This window comes from Pseudorca crassidens, chromosome 2 (assembly GCF_039906515.1).
Source record: "Pseudorca crassidens isolate mPseCra1 chromosome 2, mPseCra1.hap1, whole genome shotgun sequence".
NCBI classification, from domain to species: domain Eukaryota; kingdom Metazoa; phylum Chordata; class Mammalia; order Artiodactyla; family Delphinidae; genus Pseudorca; species Pseudorca crassidens.
Window position 1 is genome coordinate 79,957,872 of NC_090297.1, and position 24,259 is coordinate 79,982,130.

A 24,259-nucleotide genomic window follows, 5' to 3' on the forward strand; every position below is an offset into this window, starting at 1 on the left:
ATATACACTTCTTTCTACTTTCGTCTTTATTTGAATGTCCCATAATAAAAAAAAAAAAATTGTCACCTGCTTTGCCTTATCAAATCCATTAATTCTTGTATATCACTTGCTCTCCCCCTGACATGGCCATAAGAATGGAGTGGGTATGAAAAGGGGGAAATGTATACAAAAAACTAGTCAAATAATTCTTTGCTCCAAAAATCACCCCAATTTTGACAAATATTAACACTAAGAATTCCTACTATACATTATTAATGCAATTATTAGAAAGTCTAAACATCTAATTCCACAGTATCCACAATCTGAATGAAGCAGTACTATACTGATGATACTACCCTCAGCCATATCTTTGCTTTAATGCAAAACAGGACTAAATACAGCTATTTACCTTTACTGGGCCCTGCTATTGAATGTTTAAAATGGGACATCTCTGTTTCTGGTTTTTTTCGCGTAAGTATTTGATTTCCAAATCTCTTGGGTCCTAAGTAAAAGACTGTAAATTTCTGGTGTATATCAAGTCCAACTGAAAAAAGAAAAAAAAAAGCATACAAATGCTTATTTAAGTCATATAAATCCACACATGAGACCATTTATTTGTTTTTATACCTGCTATATTTTATACCTTTTTGAACTGGAAAGTCTAACAAGTCCAGGAAATAGAAATGTTTTAAAGATACTTTAAAAGGTATAACAAATGAAAATTTATACATCTGTCATAAAAATCAATGTTCCTACAGTAACTGAAATATATCTTAAAAAATAAAATGTCTATAAATGAACAGATAAAATTTTAATTTTATTATCCTAGTCTCTGCCATCTTTTACATATCCAAATATATGAAGCTTCCTTTAAAATTATTCATTTTACTTAAATAAATTATTTTTACACAATATCATTTATGTTGTTTTTCTGTTTTACATAAAGGAAATAATTTTTAAATGCTATCATATTTTTTACATTCATGTCTTCATTACTTCAATGAACTTACCATATTCAGAACTAATTAGATTTATGCTAAGATCTTCAGATTTAAGAGCTTGCCTCACATCAATCTTTTTAGCCCAATTTCCAGCTTTTAGCAAAACAGAATCCCTGAAAAAGAGTAATGCATCATTTAATAGTGATCTTGAACACTAAATGAAATGAAATACTAAATTAATGTTCAAGGGCTAACTGATCCTAAGATAGGTCCTATCTGGTAGTAAACTGAAGTGAGACTGAAAACTACCTTCCCCAAGTTCTGAGAATAGGGAAATGGAGTATCAATGGAGCTACCGTTACCATAATTTTCTTAACTATATGTTCACCCAACAGCTGGTTCTAAGTTGCACTGAATCATTTCAGGCCTGCTTGAATATATAATTGCTATCAATAACCTATGACCTTGACCTTAAATCACTACCACTTTAAAATGGCTATACATAAGTTACATGGATTTGTGAGAACTTCAACAGTATTTTTTTAAATGATATGAAATAGTCTGTATCTAATAACACAACACCAGCAACCAATTTTGTGATTGAACTTATTTTAGCCTCCTATAGTCAAGGCTGTCATTAGATTTAGTTGTCACAGAGAATAAAGATTTGTATAATTATATATTCTCTGTAAGTGTATCATGGCTAGTTGCAGGAGAGTAATTATCAGTGAAAAGGATATCCTTATCAGTCACTGCAGTCCCATTAGGAACCTTGCACAGGATGTTTTAGGAAGCCATATTCCAGTACACTGGCAAAAATGAGGAGATTCCCATTTCAGAATCACTGCCATCCTGAACTTACAGGTACAGTTATATGCTAGGAGCATAGGCTCTGGAGTAAGAATGCTTGGCTTCAAAACTAGTTTTTGCTGTAAACTACCTATATAAACTTGGTCTCAAATTTCTCCTCTATAAAGTATATATAATGATAGCACCTATCTCATACAAAGACTAAACAATTCAATACCTGGAACCTACTAAGTACTCAAAAAATATTAGCTGTAGCTACAACTATTATCTTTAGAGTTTGTTTATGACATCCTGAGAGAAAATATCAATATGCAATAGTATTAGAAAAAAGGCTGAAGTAAAATTATAGAATGACATGCTAGAGAACTAGATATAAGGCAAGGTACCTCCTTTATCTATTGGATCTGGTTGCCTGGATCCTACAATGGCAGTAGTAGTTTGTTAGATTTTAATTTGGAAATAGAAGATATATTTTGAAGTAAGTAGGAGGAAGATTGCACTCAAAGAGTAGTAAGGTCATGAATGATAGGAGAAAAGCAACAAAATAAGAAAGTTCAGCAACAGTGAATTAGAGCTACTCCTAAAGGTCATCTATTACTTGTTTCAAACCATGGTGATAGACTTTACACTTTGTTCATTTGAGTACTAAATATTATCTAAACCAACAGACCCAATATTAGTATCTTCTTTAATAGACAAACTATCCCGTTATAGAATCAGGAAAATGTAATTTAATTGATCGCACCATGATTTTATTACTCTTTTCCTCAGCAGAATTTTTCTTTTATAGTATATGCTTAGAAATAAAACAAATAGAAATTTCACACTTACATAATTTTGTGCTTAGAAACGAGTTGATTATCTGCATCACCTATGATTAAGGTAACGTAGTGGGAATCTGGTGCTGTTCTTTTAGTTTGTAGCTGTTCAAAATTTCTTAATATAACAGTCACTAATATTTCTGCCATGGTATCACTATATCTTGCAATCTTTAAAAAAGGATAGGCATAAAAAGTGTTAAAAATAACCTTACTACTCATACTCACCTCCAAGTCAGCTATGGGTAGCTTTATTCCTGAAAATCAAAATATATGAAAAATAGAAAATACTTACCTGTTCCACTTCAAGTTCATATTTTGGTAGATACATCACTGTTTCTTTTATCTGAGTTCCAAAAGGGGGATGTCTATTTAAAATCTAAAACATATTTATGTCATTATGTTCTTATTATAACACTAAAAACTCTTTTAGTAAAATATTTTTTAGAGTCAATAGTTTTAACATGCTTATTATCTAAAATCTTAAGTTAAAAATATATATGACTGGGCTTCCCTGGTGGCGCAGTGGTTGAGAGTCCGCCTGCCGAAGCAGGGGACACGGGTTCGTGCCCCAGTCAGGGAAGATCCCACGTGCCACGGAGCGGCTGGGCCCGTGAGCCATGGCCGCTGAGCCTGCACGTCCAGAGCCTGTGCTCCGCAACGGGAGAGGCCACAACAGCTAGAGGCCCACATACCGAAAAAAAAAAAAAACATATATATATATGTATGACTATGAGAGGGAAATCATTTTTGGGCAGAAATAAAGATACAAAAGTCAGGCTTTAGAATTTATACAGAATTCAGGTAACATTAGGAATAAGTAAATATTAAATACCAGTTCAAGTTTCCTTGCATCTGTTTCTTCTATCTTTTTAAAGGTAGTCAAACCTGCATTTACCATAGCATTTGATAATGTTACACCTGTGGAAAATTAATCAAATAGTTTTTAAACAATCCACTTAAAACTAAATCTACACTTAAATATTTAACAACTACATTAGTAAAAAAGAAAAATTTAAAGAGCCAGACTAATGACTTATTTTTAAAGTTGTTAAAAAATGTTCTCAATTGGATTAATTGGGCTGCGACGTTATTTGATTGTTCATATTTATTTTTTCAAACTCAAATAAAACACTCATGTGCTTTATAAAAGAAAGAGGAATTCTTTGGTCCACATGGTGTCTCAACCCTTAGTTTTACCTTATGTCATAGAGCAAGTACCAAGAAACATCTATGGTTATACTCATGTTTTTAAAAAAGGCAACATTATTCAGGGATGGGAATATTGTTTCATGAAGCTATGGCTCTCTGAGCATTTCTGTCTTGAAATGAGTTCACGGTAGGTTTATGTTGAACTTTTAAAGAAACAGGAACTCAAGAAATTGAGTTCTCTGTTTCTGTACTAATTCAGATAATTTTACTCTTCTGCCTAAAATTTCCAATGCCTTTCCATTGCATTTAGAATAAAATGGCAATTTCCTTACTATGGCCAAACTCCCTTACCTATATGACTTGAACACAGCCTACCTCTCCCATTTAATTTCCTACGATTCCTCTCTTGCTGACTATTCTCCAGCCACACCGGCTTTAATTTTGCTCCTTAAATACATCAAGTGCTCTTCCATCTTTGGACATTCTCTGTTTCTTCATGCTTTGAGAAACTGTAATTTTTAATTCTTACACTCATATGAATGATTTTAACCAAATCCCAAAATAGAAGATATTGTCAGAAGCATAAAATCCTAAACTAGTACCACCTTGTTTAAGGCACACATATTACTGATGAGGGTATGATACTCCTTTTCTTACTCATATCTTTAACTATTCCTGGGAATTTCTCTTACTCAATCTTTAGACACAACTCCTAGTATTCTTAATTCCTTAATGTTCATTTCCATTTTCCCTTATAACCTTTCCTGATTTTTAATTTTTAGTTTATAAACATTGTTGAAAATCAATTTGCATTCATTATTTTTTCCTGGTGCTCAATAAGAACTTAGATTTACTTTTTTGTTTGGATTCTCTCACTTTTCTATTACATGAATTTTGCTGGTCAATATTTGTTTCTTTTTGTTCAGCTGTACTAAGTGTGAAAAACATGTTCGTGTTCAACAATTTGGAAGGGATAGAATGCAACTGATGCCCAGACTGACAATATTCTAGAAAGTCAGAAAGACTGGCTTCTTCCAGTATAGTGAAATTTTATTAATCAATTTTTATGGATAATTCATACTTTTCTTAATCATTCTGCTATTGATGGACATTTAAGATTATGTGATTATAAACAATGTTTATATTTGTATCCATGTGGAAATATTTCTATAAATTTAATTGCTAAAGTGAAATTGCTGTTTTAAAGAGATTGTGCATTTTAATTGGTAGATATCATGAGACTTAGGCTCCAACCAACACTGCATGAGAATGTTCATAACCTTATACTATCTCCACTACAGGACTTTTAATTTTTGCTCATTTGGTGAGTGAATATAGTTTCCTTTGGATTTATTTATTTATTTTTACAATTTTACTGACTGAAGTATAATTCACATACAATATACTTGACATGTGATTTTGTGTGTTTATGTATGTGTGTGTATGAGAAACTATCACCACAACCAAGCTAATAAACATTACAATTGCCTCTAAAAGTTTCCTTGTGCCACTTTGTAATTCTTCGCTACCTCTTCTGTCCCCTCCCCACACAGTCCCCAAGCAACCACTGATCTGCTTTCTATCACTATTGTATTTTCTAGTCTTTTATTTAAATGGAATTAAATAGTTTTCTTTTTAGTCTGGCTTCTTCTACTCTGTATAATTATTGTAAGATTCATCCATGTTGTTGTTTGTATCAACACTTCATGCCTTTTTATTACTGAGTATATATATCCATACTATGGGATATACCACAATTTATTTTCCATTTGCGTGTTCATGGATATTTAGGCTGTTTTCAAATGTCTTGGTTATTAGAATTGTGTGTCTACATGCTTTTCTTTCTTTTGGGTACTTAAGCCTGAAAGGGCCGGTTGCATGGTAGGTTTATGTTGAACTTTTAAAGAAACAATCAAATGGTTGTCCAAAGTGGTTGTAACATTTTACATTCCCACAGTGAGAGTTCCAGTTGAACCATATCCTCTCCAGCACTCTGTCAAGTTTTAATTATTTTAGTGGCGATTTCCCTGGTGGCGCAGTGGTTAAGAATCCACCTGCCAAGGCTAGGGGGCACGATTTCGATCCCTGGTCCGGGAAGATCCCACATGCCACAGAGCAACTAAGCCCATGTGCCACAACTACTGAGCCTGCTCTCTAGAGCCCATGAGCCACAACTACTGAAGCCTGCACTCCACAACTACTGAGGCCTGCGTGCCCTAGAGTCCACGTGCTGCAACTGAGCCCACGTGCCGCAACTACTGAAGCCCACGCGCTGCAACTACTGAAGCCCATGTTCCTAGAGCCTGTGCTCCGTAACAAGAGAAGCCACTACAATGAGAACCCCATGCACCACAACAAAGAGTAGCCCCTGCTCGCCATGACTAGAGAAAGCCTGCACACAGCCAAAAATAAATTTAAAAAAAAAAGAAAAATTAATTATTTTAGTGGATGTGTACTGGTATTGCGTTGTCATTTTAATTTGCATTTCTCTAATGACTAATGATGTTGAACACCTTCTCAGGTGCTTATTTGCCATATACATATCTTCTTTGGTGATGTGTCTGTTTGAATCTTTTGCTCATTGTTTTATTCAGTGGTTTGTGTTATTATTGAGTTATAAGAATTTTTTATACATTCTAGGTACAAGTCCTCCATCAGTTATATGTTTTGCAAATATTTTCTTCCAGTCTGGTGGCTTGTTTTCTCCTCCTCCTCCTTCTTTAATAGTATTCTATGAAAAGCAAAAGTTTTCAGTTTTGATTAAATCCACTTTTTTTCTTTTATATAGTTCGTGCTTTTGTGTTGTATCTAAGAAATTCTTTGCCAAATCCAAGATCACCTGCTGACTTTGAAGGTAGAGGAAGAGGGCTGTGATCAAGGAATCAAGTATTCTCTAGAAGTTGAAGGCAGGAAAATGGATTCATCCCTAGTGATTCTAGAAAGGAAAACAGCCTTGCCGAACCTTGATTTTATCTCAGTGAGAACCACATCAGATTTCTAATCTACAGAACTTTAAGTAATAAATTTGTGTTGTTTTAAGCCACAAAGTTTGTGGTAATTTGTTACAATGGCAATAGAAAACTAATATAGCATAGTTTTTCTAATTTTAGTTTCTGATTTTCCTTACTAGTACGTAGAAATAAAGTTAATTTTTATATAGTGACCTTACATCCTTCAACCATGCTAAACCTTTCCGACCTTCCATGGAATTTTCTACATAGATGATCATGTGATCATGTATGAATAAAAACATTTTTACTTCTTTCCTTTCCAATCTGTATGCTTTTAGTTTCGTTTTCTTGCTTTACTGTACTGGTTAGAACCCCTAGTACAATGTTTACTGGAAGTAGTTACAGTGAGCATCCTTTTTGTTCCTGATCTTAGAAGGAAAGCATTCAGTCTCTCACTATTAAATATGATGTTAGCTGTAGGTTTTTCATAGATGTCCTTTATCAATTTGAGAAATTTCCTTCTATTTTAAATTTGTTGAGAGTTTTAATTAGAAATGGATTTTGGATCTTGTCAACTTTTTTGGGCATTATTGAGATGATCATATGGTCTATTTTAGTTTGTTAATATGAGGAATTACATTGATTGACATCAAGTGGTAAACTAATCTTGTATTGCTAGAATAAACCACATTTGGCCATGATATGTTAGCCCCTTTATCTATCATTGTGTTCAATTTGTTAAAAGTTTATAAAGAATTACTGCATTTATATTACTGAGGTCTGTCTTTCTTGAATGTCTTTGTGAGGTTGTGATAACAAGGCAATGTTGGCCTCATAGAATGAGTTGGGAAGTATTACCCCCCCTTTTAAATTTTCTGAAAATGTCTGTGTAGAACTGATATTGCTTCTTATTTAAATGTTCAGTAGAATTCACCAGTGTAAACTTCTGTGCCTGGGATTTTCTTTGTAAGGTTTTAAACTACAAATTTAATTTCTTTAATAAATATAAGCCTACTCATGTTGTCTATTTCTTCTTGAGTGGACTCTTGACAGTTTGTGTTTTTTAAGGAATTTTCCCATTTCATCAAAGTTGTGGCATTTATTGACATTAGATGTTTATAGCATTCCCTTTCTATCATTTTGCCATCTATAAGATCCATAGTTATATCTCACATTTTTGTTTTTGGAAATTTGTGTCTTTTCTCTTTATTGCTTGATCAGTCTGACTAGAGTGTTATCAATTTCATTGATATTTCAAAATAATCACCTTTTTGTTTTGTTGATTGTTTTGTTTTCAATTTATTTATACTCTTTTAAAATTATTTCTTTTCTTCTTCCCACTTTGGGTTTAATTTGTTCTTTTTCTCATCTTATCACATGGAAACTGAAATCACTCTAGAGAACTTTCTACTTTTCTAATATAAGTGTTTTAGTGCTATACTATTAATAATCATTCTATATAATTTCAAATTTTTCTGTAAGTTGAAATCTCCTAAATATTGTATGTAACCTTCTTCCCAATTCAGAACTCTTATCTCTGTGGGATGGGCGTGGCATTTGGTTTGCCAGGACTTATGTATTGATAGGAAGGTGAGCCTTTAATCAGGAATCTTTCTTCTACTTTGACCTTGCTTTCACCACTCAATCTCCACCTTCACCCCAGTTCCCAGGACTGGTCAGCTCTCTGACTGATTTCCCCCACCGATTTCAAACTTCAAGGAAATACAAAGTAGTACTTCCTCACAAAATAGCTGGAGATCTTTGTTCTAAGGAATAATTAGACAATCCCCAGTGACCCATTACCTAATTTTTTAATGTCCCCAAGATGCATACAAAATTATAAAGCTAATAAGACTGTCAGCCATGAAATAACTTTCTTTTTGGAGTTCTAGCTATCTAAGAAGGAACAGGGTCACAAAGCCAAAGACAACAAAGTGAAAAATTCCGAAGTGCTTTAGGCATATCCCAGTCTTTGTAAATGGCACCGTGTAGAGTTTTTCAGTTCACATCCTGAGCTAGATCCCAACAGACAGGAAAGAAACCTGTCTATAGAATCTCTATGAAAATCATTACTAATATTGAAATGTTATTGAAAAAAGAGAAAAAGTTAAGATATAAATAAGTGACAATTTTCTGTAATGAATTAGGAATGACCAGGACTGCTAGCTCTGCACCTTGTCATTGAGATCAAAACAAAACAGTCATAAAAGTAGAAGAGAGAACAACACATAGTTACCTAATTACTAAAACAAAATTTCACTCTTGGTTTGAGAACAAATTTAAAAATAAGAACATTAATTTTTATTAGGTTTCCAAATTGATTTCAAATAGAATCATTTAAGCATAAGCAAATGAAAATCAGATTTTCAAGAGAAGGAAAGTATAGTAACTTATTTAGGCCCATAAACACATTTTTCCTTAAAGGTCTATAACCATCTTAGAACAATTTTTCTAACAATGAAATACAAAATAAATTGCAGACATTGACACATTGCCTACCTGTATTCAGTACCTACCGATTTTTTCCAGCTGTTTGGATACATGCAGAGAGTTTTCCCAAAGTCTACATCTAAAACACTTCGCTAAAATCAAACTGTTCAACAGTACAGCAAACTTTTCTTGAATAGCCATAAAATCTGACAACCCTAAAAAAGAGTTTCCAATATTAAATCTAGTATACTATTTTACTGGAAAAATATTGAAAATCCATTAATCCTATAACATACATCTTGTAATTCGTGAGCCATTTCTGAAAATCTTCGAAGTATCTTGCGTCAAAGCAAAGTCTTGTATGGGAATGCATCCTAGCTGAGCCTGAATAAGACTGAGGAAAGAAGAAATTTTATTATTTCTTTTTAAAAATTACTATCTCACAGTGTTTGACATCAGTGACTGAAGTATCTCTTCTTAAAATTCCTCTCTGCCTTGATTTCTGTGACACTACATGACTCTGCATCTTGTATCATCATTATTGCAAGTAATTGTTGACTTCCTCTTCCCAGCCTCTAAAAGGTCAGTTCTCATTTTTCTACTCTTCTTTATTCACTCAACCTCTCTTTCTCTCAAAAATCTCATTTCTTCTCAAGATTTTTGTTATAATCTCTAGATTGATAAATTTCGAATGATCACAGGGCACTTGCACTTTGACTGTTTTTTTCATCTCAATACATCTAAAATTTGTTATCATATTCTTCTCCAGTGCAGCTGACTTTGGGCTTTACTATATATAGGTATTATAGAAAACAACACAATTTATATAATCACCATATATTTATTAAGTACCTATTGAGTAAAAAGCATACTGTTAGGTGATAAAATTCTGTTCAACATTTGAAGGTTGGTAGCTTATTAGTTGATTATTAGCAACAAGCAGTTGCTTGGCTACAAAATTTGAGGGGTGAAAAGAGGGGAGAAAAGAAGTTACCGTCTATTGTGCCTACTATCTCCCAGGTCTTTGCTACCTCTTTCGTCTGTTTACTTATCTAACCGGACCTTGATATGCAAATCCCCCTATGATTCTAACTAAAATTATTAGACTTGTATTACTCTCTGGGGGGATCTCTTGTAAGACCAAAAACAGGTACACAAAGAGAAAGGGTAGAATAGTTATATTTTATGGTTTAGTTTTAGCAAACAATATATGAAAATAGAAAGAAGCAACTAACTTCACAGAATGGGTGCATACAGCTGAAACTACAGAATGATTACTTCTTTTGGCTATAATATATGCTTCTGAAAATTATTTTATATCATCTACTTAGAAATGATTGTATACCCCATGTTCATAGCAACATTATTTACAATCGCCAAAGTATGGAAGCAACCTAAGTGTCCATCAACAGATGAATGGATAAAGAAGATGTGAGATATATATATATATATATATATATATATATACACACACACACATATATATACACAGTGGAATACTACCCAGCCATAAAAAAGAATGAAATTTTGCCATTTGCAGCAACATGGATGGACCTGGAGGGCATTATACTAAGTGAAATAAGTCAGAGAAAAACAAGTACTATATGATATCACTTATATGTGTAATCTAAAAAATACAACAGGGGCTTCCCTGGTGGCGCAGTGGTTGAGAGTCCGCCTGCTGATGCAGGGGACATGGGTTCGTGCACCGGTCCGGGAAGATCCCACATGCCGCGGAGCAGCTGGGCCCATGAGCCATGGCTGCTGAGCCTGCGCGTCCGAGGCCTGTGCTCCGCAACGGGAGAGGCCACAACAGTGAGAGGCCCGCGTCCCACAAAAAAAATAAAAAAATAAAAAAATAAAAAATACAACAAACTAATGAATAAAGCAAAAGAAGAAGCAGACTCACAGATATAGATAACAAATTAATGGTTACCCATGGGAAGAGGGAAGGGGGAGGGGCAATACAAGGGTGGGGAAATATAGGATTATTATGGGATTATATGAAATCATGTGTGTGAGACTTCTGAAAATTGTAAAGCACTATAGAATTTAAAGAATATTTCATTCAATTAAAAAAACATATCTCACAACCTATTAGCATTAAGATTAGCATTAAAGAAAGTTGGAAACTAAAAAAAAAAGGAAAGAAAGAAATGGTTATAAAGTTACATGGTTTGTTAACAAAGAAGGAACTGATGGGAAAATGTGGATGGGGTGCTTTCAAGTGCTGGATAAATAAAACTTGTGAAACTATTCTGGAATGCACAAATGAAGAATATATACAAAATTATAGAGTAAAAATAAGACTTTTGAGGTAATATTTATGTTTAACATCAATATACCTTAAAAAATAGCACACTTTTCAACATCATACTTCTCTGTCAGAAACTTTACCACAAAAAGCAGTATGTAAGAGAAGAACAAACCTGACTCCATATTGGATCTATTCCTTTAGCTCTAACCTTTGTGCTCTGTTGCCCATACTTAGTCATGCTGGCTCTGAACCTTTGTAAAAATGTTGCCTATGGCTTCAAATATACATAATAGCCCTTTCTCAATGCTCTGCCTCCTAGGCTTGACCTTTAAAAGTATAACATGTTTACATTCATGTAGAGATAAAAAGTTGCAGAACAGAAAATAATGATTGTTGATTGTCATGTTGGAGGTTTACAGGAACATTGGGACCAAACCTACGTGGACAGCTGCAAGAACAAAGGATTCTGGCACCAAGAAGTCTGCAACAACAACCAGCTACACCCTCTCCCCTTTTAGTATAAAAGAAGCCTGAATTCTAACTCGGGTAAGATGGTTCTTTGGGACATGAGTCCACCATCTTCTTGGTCTGCTAGCTTTCCAAATAAGTGGCTTTTCCTTGCCCCAACACCTGTCTCTCGTTTTACTGTCCTGTCATGCGGCGAGCAGTACAAGCTTGAACTTGGTAACAATAAGCAGGAATGGAAGGGAGAACAGGGATTTAGTCTAGTAGGTACAGAACCTTGGCAGGGCTGTCTGTCTCTCTCCACCAGATAAGGCCAGCCTGAGCTTATCCTCAGTAGAAGTAAAAGTCTCACAGCCTCAGGTAAGATGGCACCTCTGCCATCTCAACTAATGGGGTCAGACTTGCATGATAGTTATGTAATGACTAAATCAGGGTTATTGTAAAGATTAAATGAAATAAAGTAATGATGCAATTTGAATTAGGTTCAACCATGACCAGACTATAGAGGCTTAAATATAAATGGTTTATTCTCTTATGTAAAAGAACTCCAGAGTTAGGCAGTCTAGGGCTTGGTATGGTAGTCCAACAAGTCAGCAGAGACCTAGGATCCTACTATATTTCTATTCTGCCATGTATGGCTTCCATTCTCAGGCCATCTCATGGTCTAAGATGACTGTTGGATCTCCAGCCATTACACATTCACTCCATACAACATGTTGGAGGAAGTGGTGGAAGACAACAATTGATGCCCTGTTTACCACCTGACTCCATTTCCTTTAAGCAGCCTTCTAGGAAGACTTACATCTTCTGCCTACATCTCGTTAATTGGACAAACTTAGACACAGGGCCCTATTTAGCTACAAAGTTGACTGGGAAATGTAATCTTTTCCCTGTGAAGGTAAGATAAATACTGGACAGTCAGCTAGCAGTTTCTGCCATAGGTATGTACAAGTATACCACATTTTATTGCACTTCACTTCATTGCACTTTGCCAATATCGTGGGGTTTTTGCAAATTGAAGGTTTATGGAAACCCTGCATCAAGCAAGTCTATCAGCACCATTTTTCCAGCAGCATTTGCTCATTTCATGTCTCTGTGTCATATTTTGTTAAGTGCTGAAATATTTCAAGCCTTTTCATTATTATTATATTTGTCATGGTGATCTGTGATCAGTGATCTTTGATGTTACTGTTGTAATTGTTTTGAATTTTTAAATTAAGGTATGTACACTGTGTTTTGACAGTGCTACTACACACTTAACAGACTATGGTCTAGTGTAAAGATAACTTTTATATGCACTGGACTGGGAAACCAAAAAAACTGTGTGACTTGCTTTATTGAGATAGTCATGTTATTGTGGTGGTCTGGAACTGAACCCACAATATTTCCAAGGTATGCCTGTAAAGCATCTAATGCAGTGCTTGGAACACAGCAAATATTCAAGCAATGGTTATTACTATTATTATTATCAATGGTTGAGCCATTTATGACCTGCTCTCAGCTTCCACAGTTAGCCAACTAATAAAAATGATACCAGAACTTCCCAAAAGACTTCTGTATACTGGCCAACTTAGTAAAGGAAGGTATAGAAAGAGTGGAAATCCTTCATATGAAGATAAGTTAAAGGTGTACTATAAAGCTGTACAACTCTCTTGAGAGGAGAAAAAGTTATTCTGAAGTCATCTTTTTCTGCCTAAACATAGAATAAGAATGCCCAAAGAATCAAATGAGAGAAAAAAATCAAGATGGCACATGGAGCCTTCTATACATATAACTCCTCTTTAAATTCCATAAAATGATGGACAACTATATAGGTGTGTTTTTGTGTGTTAGTCTCTATCCACAAAACTACAGGAAAGCAAGAAAGCATGCCATTGGTGGGCCAGAAAGTTGAATGTTAGAAATCATATCTATGAAAAAGATCAAATCTATGAGAAAAACAAAACCGGACATTACCCATAGTACATGCAGAAGAATTAATAGATCAAGAAGGAGAGAGGGTCCTAGGGTATTTGTTGGAGCAATTCACTGGAATGCTGTATTCTGAGCAGGTAGTTTAGTCTACCCCTGTCACTCTCTCTCATTTGTGGAAAACATTAAGCAGTTGTAGTATATATTGAGAGGCTAAAGTAGGGAGTGTAGACACTGAGGCAAGAGGCAGGACAGTTCTCCAGGTAGGAACGAAAACCCCAGTAGAAGTAGAAAGACTTTACTCTTAAATTGCAAGGTATTTCCACACTTTTATGGGAGTCAATCTAATTACTTCTCCACAATCATTAGAGATAGTAAGTAACAGAATAGGTAGGCAAAAATATATTTACAAATGCAAAAGCAAACAATGAAGAACTACCTAACATTTGAGAAAAAAATTTAAAAAGACAAACAATATTAATAAATGAAATAACAATTGAGGAAACAGAGTTAAGTGCACAGAAGAGTTTCAAAATAAGCATAATTGATTTATATAATTAAAATTTTTTTCAGAGAGATTAGAAATACCATGTATAACATTTCTCCAAAAAAGACATACAGATGGCCAAGAAGCACATGAAAAGCTGCTCAACATCACTAATTATTAGAGAAATGCAAATCAAAACTACAATGAGGTATAACCTCACACCAGTTACAATGGGCTTCATCAGAAAATCTACAAACAACAAATGCTGGAGAGGGTGTGGAGAAAAGGGAACCCTCTTGCACTGTTGATTTGAATGTAAATTGAAACAGCCACTGTGGAGAACAGTATGCAGGTTTCTTAAAAAACTAAAAATAGAATTATCATATGACCCAGCAATCACACTACTGGGCATATACCCAGAGAAAACCATAATTCAAAAAGACACATGCACCCCAATGTTCATTGCAGCACTATTTACAATAGCCAGGTCATGGAAGCAATCTAAATGCCCATCAACAGATGAATGGATAAAGAAGATGTGGTCCATATATACAATGGACTATTACTCAGCCATAAAAAGGAATGAAACTGGGTCATTTGTAGAGGTGTGGATGGATCTAGAGACTGTCATACAGAGTGAAGTAAGTTAGAAAGAGAAAAACAAATATCATATATCAACACATATATGTGGAACCTAGAAAAATGGTACAAATGAATCGGTTTGCAGGGCAGAAATTGAGACACAGATGTAGAGAACAAACGTATGGACACCTAGGGGGGAAAACAGTGGGGGGTGGGGGTGAGGGTGTGATGAATTGGGAGATTGGGATTGACATGTATACACTGATGTGTATAAAATTGATGACTAATAAGAACCTGCTGTGTAAAAAAATTAATTAAATTAAAAAATTTTCTTTTTAATTTTAAAAAAAAAGAAAGAAAGAAACTTATTTCTTAACCCTGTCATTACCTTTAATCTTACTCATGCAATTTGTTTTGTATTGCTATCAGAATAAACTTTTAAAATCACACACACACAGAAAAAGAAATACCATGTATATTTTAGAAAGCCAAGCAGAGATACAGTAAAATACAAATTTTATCAGTTATTTTCTTTGTAATGTTGTAGGAGCTTTCAAAATATCAATGCTTTAAAATTTCACCTAAAATTCTTTGAAGAATTCTAATAAATCCTTGATATGCTTTAATGCAAAAAAACAAAAAAAAATATCACTGCAAAAACTCAATAGATAAAGCTGAAGAGCAAATTAGTGAGATGGCTAACTGAGCTAAGACATTCTCCTAAAAGCCAAGCATAAACAGATAAAAAATATGAAAGGATAAGTAAAATATGTGGAGGAGATTGTCAGAAGTTCCAACATTCATCCAGCAGGAGTTCCAGAAGGAGTGAACAGAGAGAATAGAGAAGAAATAATTAAATTATAGAAGAAAATTTCCCAGAGCTGAAGAAAGATACAAGTCTACATATTAAGAGGTTCCACAGAATGCTGTGCAAAATAAAGAATAAAGACACACGCAGACTTTCTGGTGAATTTCCTAAATCAGATAAAGAAAAAAGTTATTAATAAAGAACTGAAAACATGGGGACTTCCCTGGTGGTGCAGTGGTTAAGAATCCACCTGCCAATGCAGGGGACATAGGTTTGAGCCCTGGTCCAGGAAGATCCCTCATGCCGCGGAGTAACTAAGCCTGTGCGCCACAACTACTGAGCCTGCGCTCTAGAGCCCACGAGCCACAACTACTGAGCCCGTGTGCTGCAACTCCTGAAGCCCACATGCCTAGAGACTGTGCTCTGCAACAAGAGAAGCCACTGCAATGAGAAGCCTGCGCACCGCAAGGAAGAGTAGCCCCACTCGTCAGAACTAGAGAAAGCCTGCATGCAGCAAAGAAGACCCAACACAGCCATAAATAAATTAATTAATTTTTTAAAAAAGTACTGAAAACAGATTAGATCACCAACAATGGATGCAAGAAGAGCAGTATAAACATCTGAAGAATGATTTAGCCAAACTTATTCAAATGATAGGTCAAAATACATTTCAGGCTTACAAAGACTCAGAAGGACTCAGAAAATTATTTGAGAATGTATCCAAAAAAAATAAATTATATATCTAAGGAAAAGGAAGATAGAGATTTTAAAAAGCAGAAAGTAAGCAAAGCAATCAGTAAAAAAAGAAATTAGGTTAAGTCTACAATTTTTAATGCACAGTAAAATATTTTAAATTTAACAATCTGGAACTAAAATCCAAAATGATCTGAACATGGGAGAGAGCAAGAGGCAAGAGGAAATTGAAAATATGATAAAAGTTTTATCTCATATGGGAAGTTTTTAAATGTTCATTTTCTATAGACATTGGTTAAAAACATATAAAATTTTAAAAGAAGAGCTAGTTAGAAGAACAAAAACAAACAAAACTTGACATATCCAAAAAGAGGCAGAAAAGGCAAAAGAAATAAGTGAGGAAAAAAGAAACAAGCAATAATCATGCAAATTAGAAAACATACAATAAGATTAAATCCAAACACAGTATCCTCAGGGGATACATTTCAAGATTCCCAGTGGATGTCTGAAACCAAAGATAGTATGAAACTCTACATATACTGTTTTTTCCTATACATACCCAGGATAAAGTTGAACTTATAAATTAGGCACACTAAAAGTTAACAACAATAACTAATAATATAATAGAACAATTAATAGTGTTAATAACTGTCATGTGAGTGTGGTCTCTATCTCTCTCAGAATATGCTATTGTACAAATATAATGCCTTTTCCATCTTAACTAAACACTTGACATGCACTGTGGCTGTAACTTTTGCAGCTTGAGGTGTGACAGCAAAACCAGCATGAAATTTCTTTTTCCTTCTTTACAGTTTCCTTTCTTTTTCTTTCTTCACAATTTCACAGGTAGAAGACTCATTCGTACTGTAGATCTTAGCAACCTCAGCATATTAACCTCTTATTAACCAGCATAGCAACCTCTAAATTATTAAACCTAGAACCTATTAAATCTAGAACTTTCACTTTTTCACTTAAAGGAAGGACTTGACAGCTTCTCTTTGGCATATCTGAATTGTCAGCATCACTACTCTTGCGCTTTGGAGCTGTCAACTTTAATAATACAGTAGCCAGTTATTTTATAACTGGCTACTGTATTATTTATAAACTTGCTTTATAGCAAAAGCAAGTTTATTGAGGAAGAGCCAAAAGAACTGCAATTCAGGATATGCAAACTATGGCAAAGCATAGGCAAATCAAGAGAACAAGGAATTTGCTTTACAGGGAAAAGCGGGGAGATAGGAGGGGCTGTGAAAACCAGAGTCCATTGGAGGAAGCTGGTAGTACAAAGTATGGAGGCTTCTCATTAGTCGGGCTGGTACAGTCTCCGACTGGCTAGGCTGTCAGGGCAGAGAGAAGTTTTCTTTTTCCTGCTGGATAGTAAAGTAGAGGGATTTTCCTATCAGAGAGGTAGGTGTACACCTCTTTCTGCTTGGAGCAATTGATGATGCATGGCAGAGTGTGAGAGCTTCCTCTACAGGTCTGTCCTGATTCCAATTTTAGCTGAGGTTCCTTTAATTCCGCAGGGCCATTGTTAAGTAAAATAAGGGTTAGTTGAACACAAGCACTGCAATATGGCAACTGTCATCTGATAACTGAGATGGGTACTAAGTGAAGAACAGGCAGGCTACACTGGACAAAGGGATGATTCATGTCCCAGGTGGGACAGAGCACAACGAAGTGAGATTTTAAACTTATGAATTGCTACTCAGAACAGTGCACAATTTTAAACTTATGAATTGTTTATTTCTGGAATTTTCCATTTAATATTTTCGGACCACAGTTGACCACTGGTAACTGAAACCGTGGAAAGCGAAACCGTGGATAAGGGCGGGGACTACTGTAATTATAATAAATGTGAATGAACTTATTCTCAATTAAAAGAATTCTGAGATCAGGTAAAAAGAAAAGTGATAAAATCTAACTATATTCAATCTATACAAATTATAAAACAATATGAAAACGTTAAGAAGAAAAAGATTAAATGATATACTAAATAAAACAAGTATGGCAATATTATTAATAGTAGACAAAACGGAATTAAAAGCAAAAAGTATTCAATAGGACAGTTAGTTGACTCATCTAACCTGCCTCTTTCCATCAGCAGAAACGACAAGACAGGACAAGAAAGGCAACATGGACAAACGGGCCAATAGGCCTGTAGTACCTAACAAATGTGTAAATACACAGGTTAAGTACAACTCCTTTTATGTACAATCCTAAGAAGACAATTTGCTTATGATTTGTTCCTTTATTGTATAATCCATCCTATACTTTTATAGTCATTTCCACAAGTCACAGCTGATCAGACAATATGTCACTCTTCTGTTTACTGTGTACTTGTTCCTTTTCTGTTTGCTTTTCCAAATATATTGGTGGTATATATATATTCCCTTGAACTATCTGACATTACATCTTTAGATCCATTATATAATCTGGCTATATTTTCAATATATCTTCCTCTTCCAATATAATAAATTACTCTCTTGATTAATAAAACTTTACATGAAAAATGAGTGATATTTCACTTTGAGTAACACAATTAGCAAACTCTTCCTAATGGCAAAATATGCAATTTAGTGCCTAAGGAACACATCATTCATTTATCCATTTACCATCCACATGGAATAATGATAAAAATTAACCATGTATTAAGCCGCAAGTAAAACCACAATATCTATCATAAAGCAGAACTCTAACAGGCCACATTCTCTAATTACAATCCAATAAAATTAGAAATTAACAATAAAAGAATGACAATTTTTAAAAAGTATTACTTTAAAAATTTTAAACATAATTTTAAATAATTCTTAAGAGGAAACTAAAACTGAAATTACAAACTGTTTAGAAAGAATAGCAATAGATTTAGAAACTCTATAGAACAATGTCAAAGTGGTATTCACTGGAAAATTTGTAGTCTTACATATTTTATAGAAAATTAAAAAAAAAAAAATGGAGAAAAATACAATTTAAAAGATTACAAAAAGAAGTAGAAGGAAAAAAATAAAGACAAAATGGGAAATTAATGAAATAAAAAATAATAGAAAGTAAAGATTAAAAATGTAAAATTAATAGGACTATTAAACATGATCAATAAGTCAAAAATAAATGGCTTGAAAAGATCAAAATATAGAAACCTCTAGCAAATCTGATTAAGAAAAAAGGAGACGATACAAATAATATTAGATATTAGAAAAGACATTATATATTTAGAGGAAATTTTTAACTTATTAGAGGACAAAATACTTTATGCCATAAAAACTGACAGGCTGGGTGAAATGAATAGCTCAGGAACATATAAAGTAAGAAAAATTGATTCAAAAAAAGTTAGTAACCCTGCAAAGAACAAAAAATGAAAGAAATTGTAGAGAAACCCAACTTTTAGATCCAGAGACAATGGTGAGCTAAAATGGATTGCTCGCTCTTCTCTCTGAATTCAAATCTGTTTTTACAAATAAGTGAGAAGGAGGTTAATGGATTCCACAATCGAATCCAAAAAGTGTGAGAAATTCCCCAGTGGTGAAACACTGGAAACTTGACAATTAAAAACAGTAAAAAGACAAAGATGTCTGCTCTCTCTAAAATTACAGAACATATACTAAAGTTTCTATCTACAAGAAGTTAAGAAAAATAGAGTTGCAACTATTAGAAATCAAGAGATAAAACTATCACTATTTACAGATAATATGATTGTCTATCGAGGTAATCCCAGAAAACCAACTAAAGGACAACTCATACTATTAAGAGAGTTCAGTGAGATAGCCAGATAAAACAATCAAAATTTTAAAAATTGATAGCCTTCCTATATACCATCAATAACTGACCATAAAATGCAATGGTATGCAATGTAAAGAAGGACTCACAATATCAAACTCCATAAAATACCAAGAAATAAACCTATCAAGAAATATAAAACCTAAATGATGAGTTATAAAATATCACAGAAAGACATAAAGATCTGAATAGATGGAGAGAGATACCATATTCCTAGATAGAAAGATTTCAGAACTGTTAAAGGAAGAATTCTTCCACAAACTAATCTATAAAGCCAATTTCAATAGGACTTTTTATAAATCTTGACAAACTGATTCTAAATTTCACAGGGAGGAAAAATGCAGGAATATCCAAAAACATTTTTTAAATAACAGTAAGAACGGACTTGCCTTACCAGATAACAAAACATGCAATAAAAGAATAGCAAGTAAAACAATGTGGTATTGTCACAGCAACAAAATAAACAGGCTAACAGTAAGTGTCCAGAATCAGATCCTTAGGAATTTAGTTTATGAGAAGGTGGCATTCCAAATCAATAGGCAAAGAGAGAAAGACAACATAGTTATCAAACACTCCTGACTATCTTTCAGGGACAAAATATAATTAAATTCTTAACTCATACCACATATAAAAATTAACTCCAGATGCCTATGAAAAGCCTTTAGGTAAAAATAAAATGATTTTAAAGTATTAGAAGAAACGATAGAAAAAGTCCTATGATCTTAGGATGTGTGGAAGAGACTGCTTTACCTACCCAACATTCATTCTTTATTTCCTTATTAATAGCAGAATCCTAATTTTAATATAGGCACACTATCACCAAGACATTTCCCAGTCTCTTTTGCACTTAGCTGTATTAGGTGAGAAAGGATTATCTGGGACTTCCAAGAAACCTACTGAAAAGAGAGAGGATATTCAAGTGTAATGGCTGAAGCTCTAGTAGTAATTTTGGACAATGAGGTGATCTTGAAATAGAAGTCATGTGTGGGATAGCAGAGCAGAAAGATAGGAACATAGTATTCATGACACCTTGAAGCCACTATATCTACCTTAGACTATCTACCTTGAGTTGTATATTCTATGAGAGAAAAGTAGCCTATTTTGTTGAATCTACTGTTAATTCATTTTATTACCATTTTATGTAGTTGAACCTAATCTTAAGAAATACAGGATGAAAAAAAAAAAAAGAAATACAGGATGGGAAAGGCCTTCCTAAGTAAGCAAGACACAAAACCTAGAAGTCATAAGGAAATGACTGACATGCATGATTTTATAACAATTTAAAATTTCTGTATAAAACCAAATAATATGTATATTCCCTCCTAATAATTAGGGATTTGAAAAGTTTAAAATTTTTCACTCATTAGATTGACAAAAGTTCAAGATAAAAAAACAAGTATTGGGAGGATTTATGGAAATGGTCATTCTTTTTACACTGTGGGTGGGAACTGTAAATAAGGTAAGCTTTTTAGAAGGCAATTTGGCATTAAATATTAAATCTTTTCATGTATATACCTTTTCACCCAGAAATTTTTGAAAAATACGGTGTAAATAAAAGGAAGTTCATTTCAGCACTATTTGTAAGAGCAAAAGTTTGTAAGCCATCTAACTCTTCATCAGTAAAGGAGTGGTTAAAATTTACAATATGTTCATACTATGGAATACACTGCTATTAAAACACACATTGGGGGCTTCCCTGGTGGCGCAGTGGTTGAGAGTCTGCCTGCCGATGTGGGGAACACGGGTTCGTGTCCCGGTCCGGGAAGATCCCATGTGCCGCGGAGCAGCTGGGCCCGTGAGCCATGGCCGCTGAGCCTGTGCGTCCGGAGCCTGTGCTCCGCAATGGGAGAGGCCACAACAGTGAGAGGCCCGCGTACGGCAAAAAAAAAAAACAACACACACATACACACACATTGGTATCAAAATAAATGAGGTTGATGTGTATGTACTGATATAGAAGAACTTCATGACAGGAGCAATAATTATAGTATGACCTTTTTTATATGCAGACATAACATATGTTTATTAGCCCATATATATGTACGAAATAAATAGAAAGGAAATTGGAAGGACCCACAGCAAACTACTGATAACAGTTACTTCTGGGGGTCAAGGGAGACCTGACTTTTTGCTTTATAAATTTTATTTTTGAATCTTTAAAAATGAATCCATGCGTTACTTATATAATAAGAAGAAACAAACAAATGTGAAAAGAAATCACTGACTTGGAAATACACCCTATAAGTTCATTGAAAAATACCAAATAAAGAAAACAGAGCTAGTGCTTAAGATGAAAGACCCAGGAATTACGAAAAATTAAAAAACAGCCTTAAAGGGCAGAAAGGTGAAGGATAAAATTTTAAAATTAAAAGGATTAACACCTACCTGAAAAAGAACTGATCTGAAATTCAGCAAAGTAACAGGAATATGAGAGAGACATAAAAGTGGTAACTATTAGCCATCATCACCCACCAAAAGACTGTACATTTTAGATTAAGAAAATACCCCACACACATTCACTCTTCCTAGCCACACTCAAGTAGTTGCATAAAGGTGGGAAATTATAATGGGAAGTTAAATTATGATACATATAAAGACAATTATAAAGTCATCAATTTTAAAATCTGACAGTCCCAATGAAAAGAATGTATGACCCAATCTAAGGTAAGGTAAATGAAAGCGTTAAAATTGCAAATAGAGTGTTCCCAACAAGGTGCTTGTGGAAAAATACCTTGATTTAATTTGACTCAGTAGTTGATACAACAGAGTATATTGAAAAAAACATTGTGAGAATCAAGAGATCTAGATTCTAGATTCTAGTTCTAGATCAGCCCCCAGTATAGCAACATAGCCTCGAGCAAGTCACAACTTATCTAGGCATCACTTACTTCATTTGTAAAATGAGAGGACCTGGGTACAGGATCTCTAAGTTCTGTATGATCTCTAAGGATATTTAAATTTCTAAAGAAATATATCTAAGAAACAGAACATTAACTTCTGTTGTCCAAGCTGTAGATCTGCCTGATGAGTTGTACACAGCAGTGGAAGTTTGTTTATGAGATGCCATGGTATTTGGGAGATAAAATTCAATGAGACGTTAGGAAGTATCCCAGAGAACGAGTGACCTCCTTTAGCTAAGGACAAAAAGGAAATTCTTTGGCCAACTGGTTTTATTGAGCCACATAAAAAAAATCATTTTTACCTGAAATGATCTAAATCAAATGGTTTAACACTAAGACCTAAATACTCAGAAAACCAAGCACTTCGCACCATTTGTGATTGGAAACTGGGTAAAGTCATTACAATACAATGTAACTTTAATTTACTCTTCCAGCTACTACTCCTCTATACAAACTTCCCTTTCCTGGGAGAATAGTCATCCCATTGTCACAAATACATTCCTTCACTGATATCATTGCATTTAGTATGTCTTTCCCAGAATACCACTATCATTCAATAGACATTTACTGTATGTGTTTTCATACTGTCCATTATTTTTATACACATGGTTCTCATTCAAGCCAACTTGAAAGTTCCTGTGGATGAGAAGCATATCTTCTTCTATTGTCTAACTTCCCTCAACAGATTACACTCTCAACGTTTGTTGATTTAAAAATTCACAAATTATCTCTTTTAATTAAAGTCTGAGTTTTGGGAAATTAATTTCGTACCTACATTCTGACTCCTCATTCTTATGTAAATATGTTCTTTTTTGTATTAAGGAAAAGAAATTTAAAATAAGTTAAAAAAAAAACCTTCATAAATATGAATCAGGGACAGGTAATCAGTATTTTAAGACATTTAACAATTGATTTTCTTTACCAATTTACTTTCATTTCTCTTGTTTTAATTCTTCCTCCCATTGGAAATCTGTAAATAAACAAGGCAAAACTTTTATTATTATTATTTATTTTAACTGAATGAAACCTTTTTAAAATTACTTAAAACATATTTAATTTCTGTACCTGATAGTTATCCGATTTGGATCTTTGTTCAAAGTATTCAGTGTTTTCTTTTCATTTGTTCTTAATTGTATATCTAGAAATTCCTTGCAGCTGGCTACCATTGTGACCTATAAAATTTCAGCATTTGTTCATTTAGTTATGTCCATTCTTTACTTCTTTTCTGTCATTTATTTTTTCTGTATTTATTTATTTTTAATGCTGCCTTGGGACATCACGTTTAGCATAATAGAGTTAAAAAC

At 34.0% G+C, this 24,259-nt stretch overlaps 1 protein-coding gene across 5 annotated transcripts in view; it reads right to left on the bottom strand.

The window, feature by feature from the left end:
- HFM1 (helicase for meiosis 1) overlaps positions 1-24,259 on the bottom strand; it is a 132,425-nt gene that overhangs the window by 48,788 nt on the left and 59,378 nt on the right. For all 5 annotated transcript variants that reach the window (XR_010940943.1, XR_010940942.1, XM_067726875.1 and 2 more), the window contains exons 22-30: positions 24,021-24,127; positions 23,878-23,925; positions 9,378-9,475; positions 9,168-9,296; positions 3,384-3,469; positions 2,844-2,927; positions 2,562-2,719; positions 990-1,093; positions 389-523 (exon numbers count right to left, since the gene is read on the bottom strand). Coding sequence is in view for 3 of the 5 variants with exons in the window: in XM_067726875.1 (XP_067582976.1) it covers positions 389-523; positions 990-1,093; positions 2,562-2,719; positions 2,844-2,927; positions 3,384-3,469; positions 9,168-9,296; positions 9,378-9,475; positions 23,878-23,925; positions 24,021-24,127 (949 nt within the window). In the remaining 2 variants the exon portion in view is untranslated. The remainder of the gene's footprint in view (positions 1-388; positions 524-989; positions 1,094-2,561; positions 2,720-2,843; positions 2,928-3,383; positions 3,470-9,167; positions 9,297-9,377; positions 9,476-23,877; positions 23,926-24,020; positions 24,128-24,259) is intronic.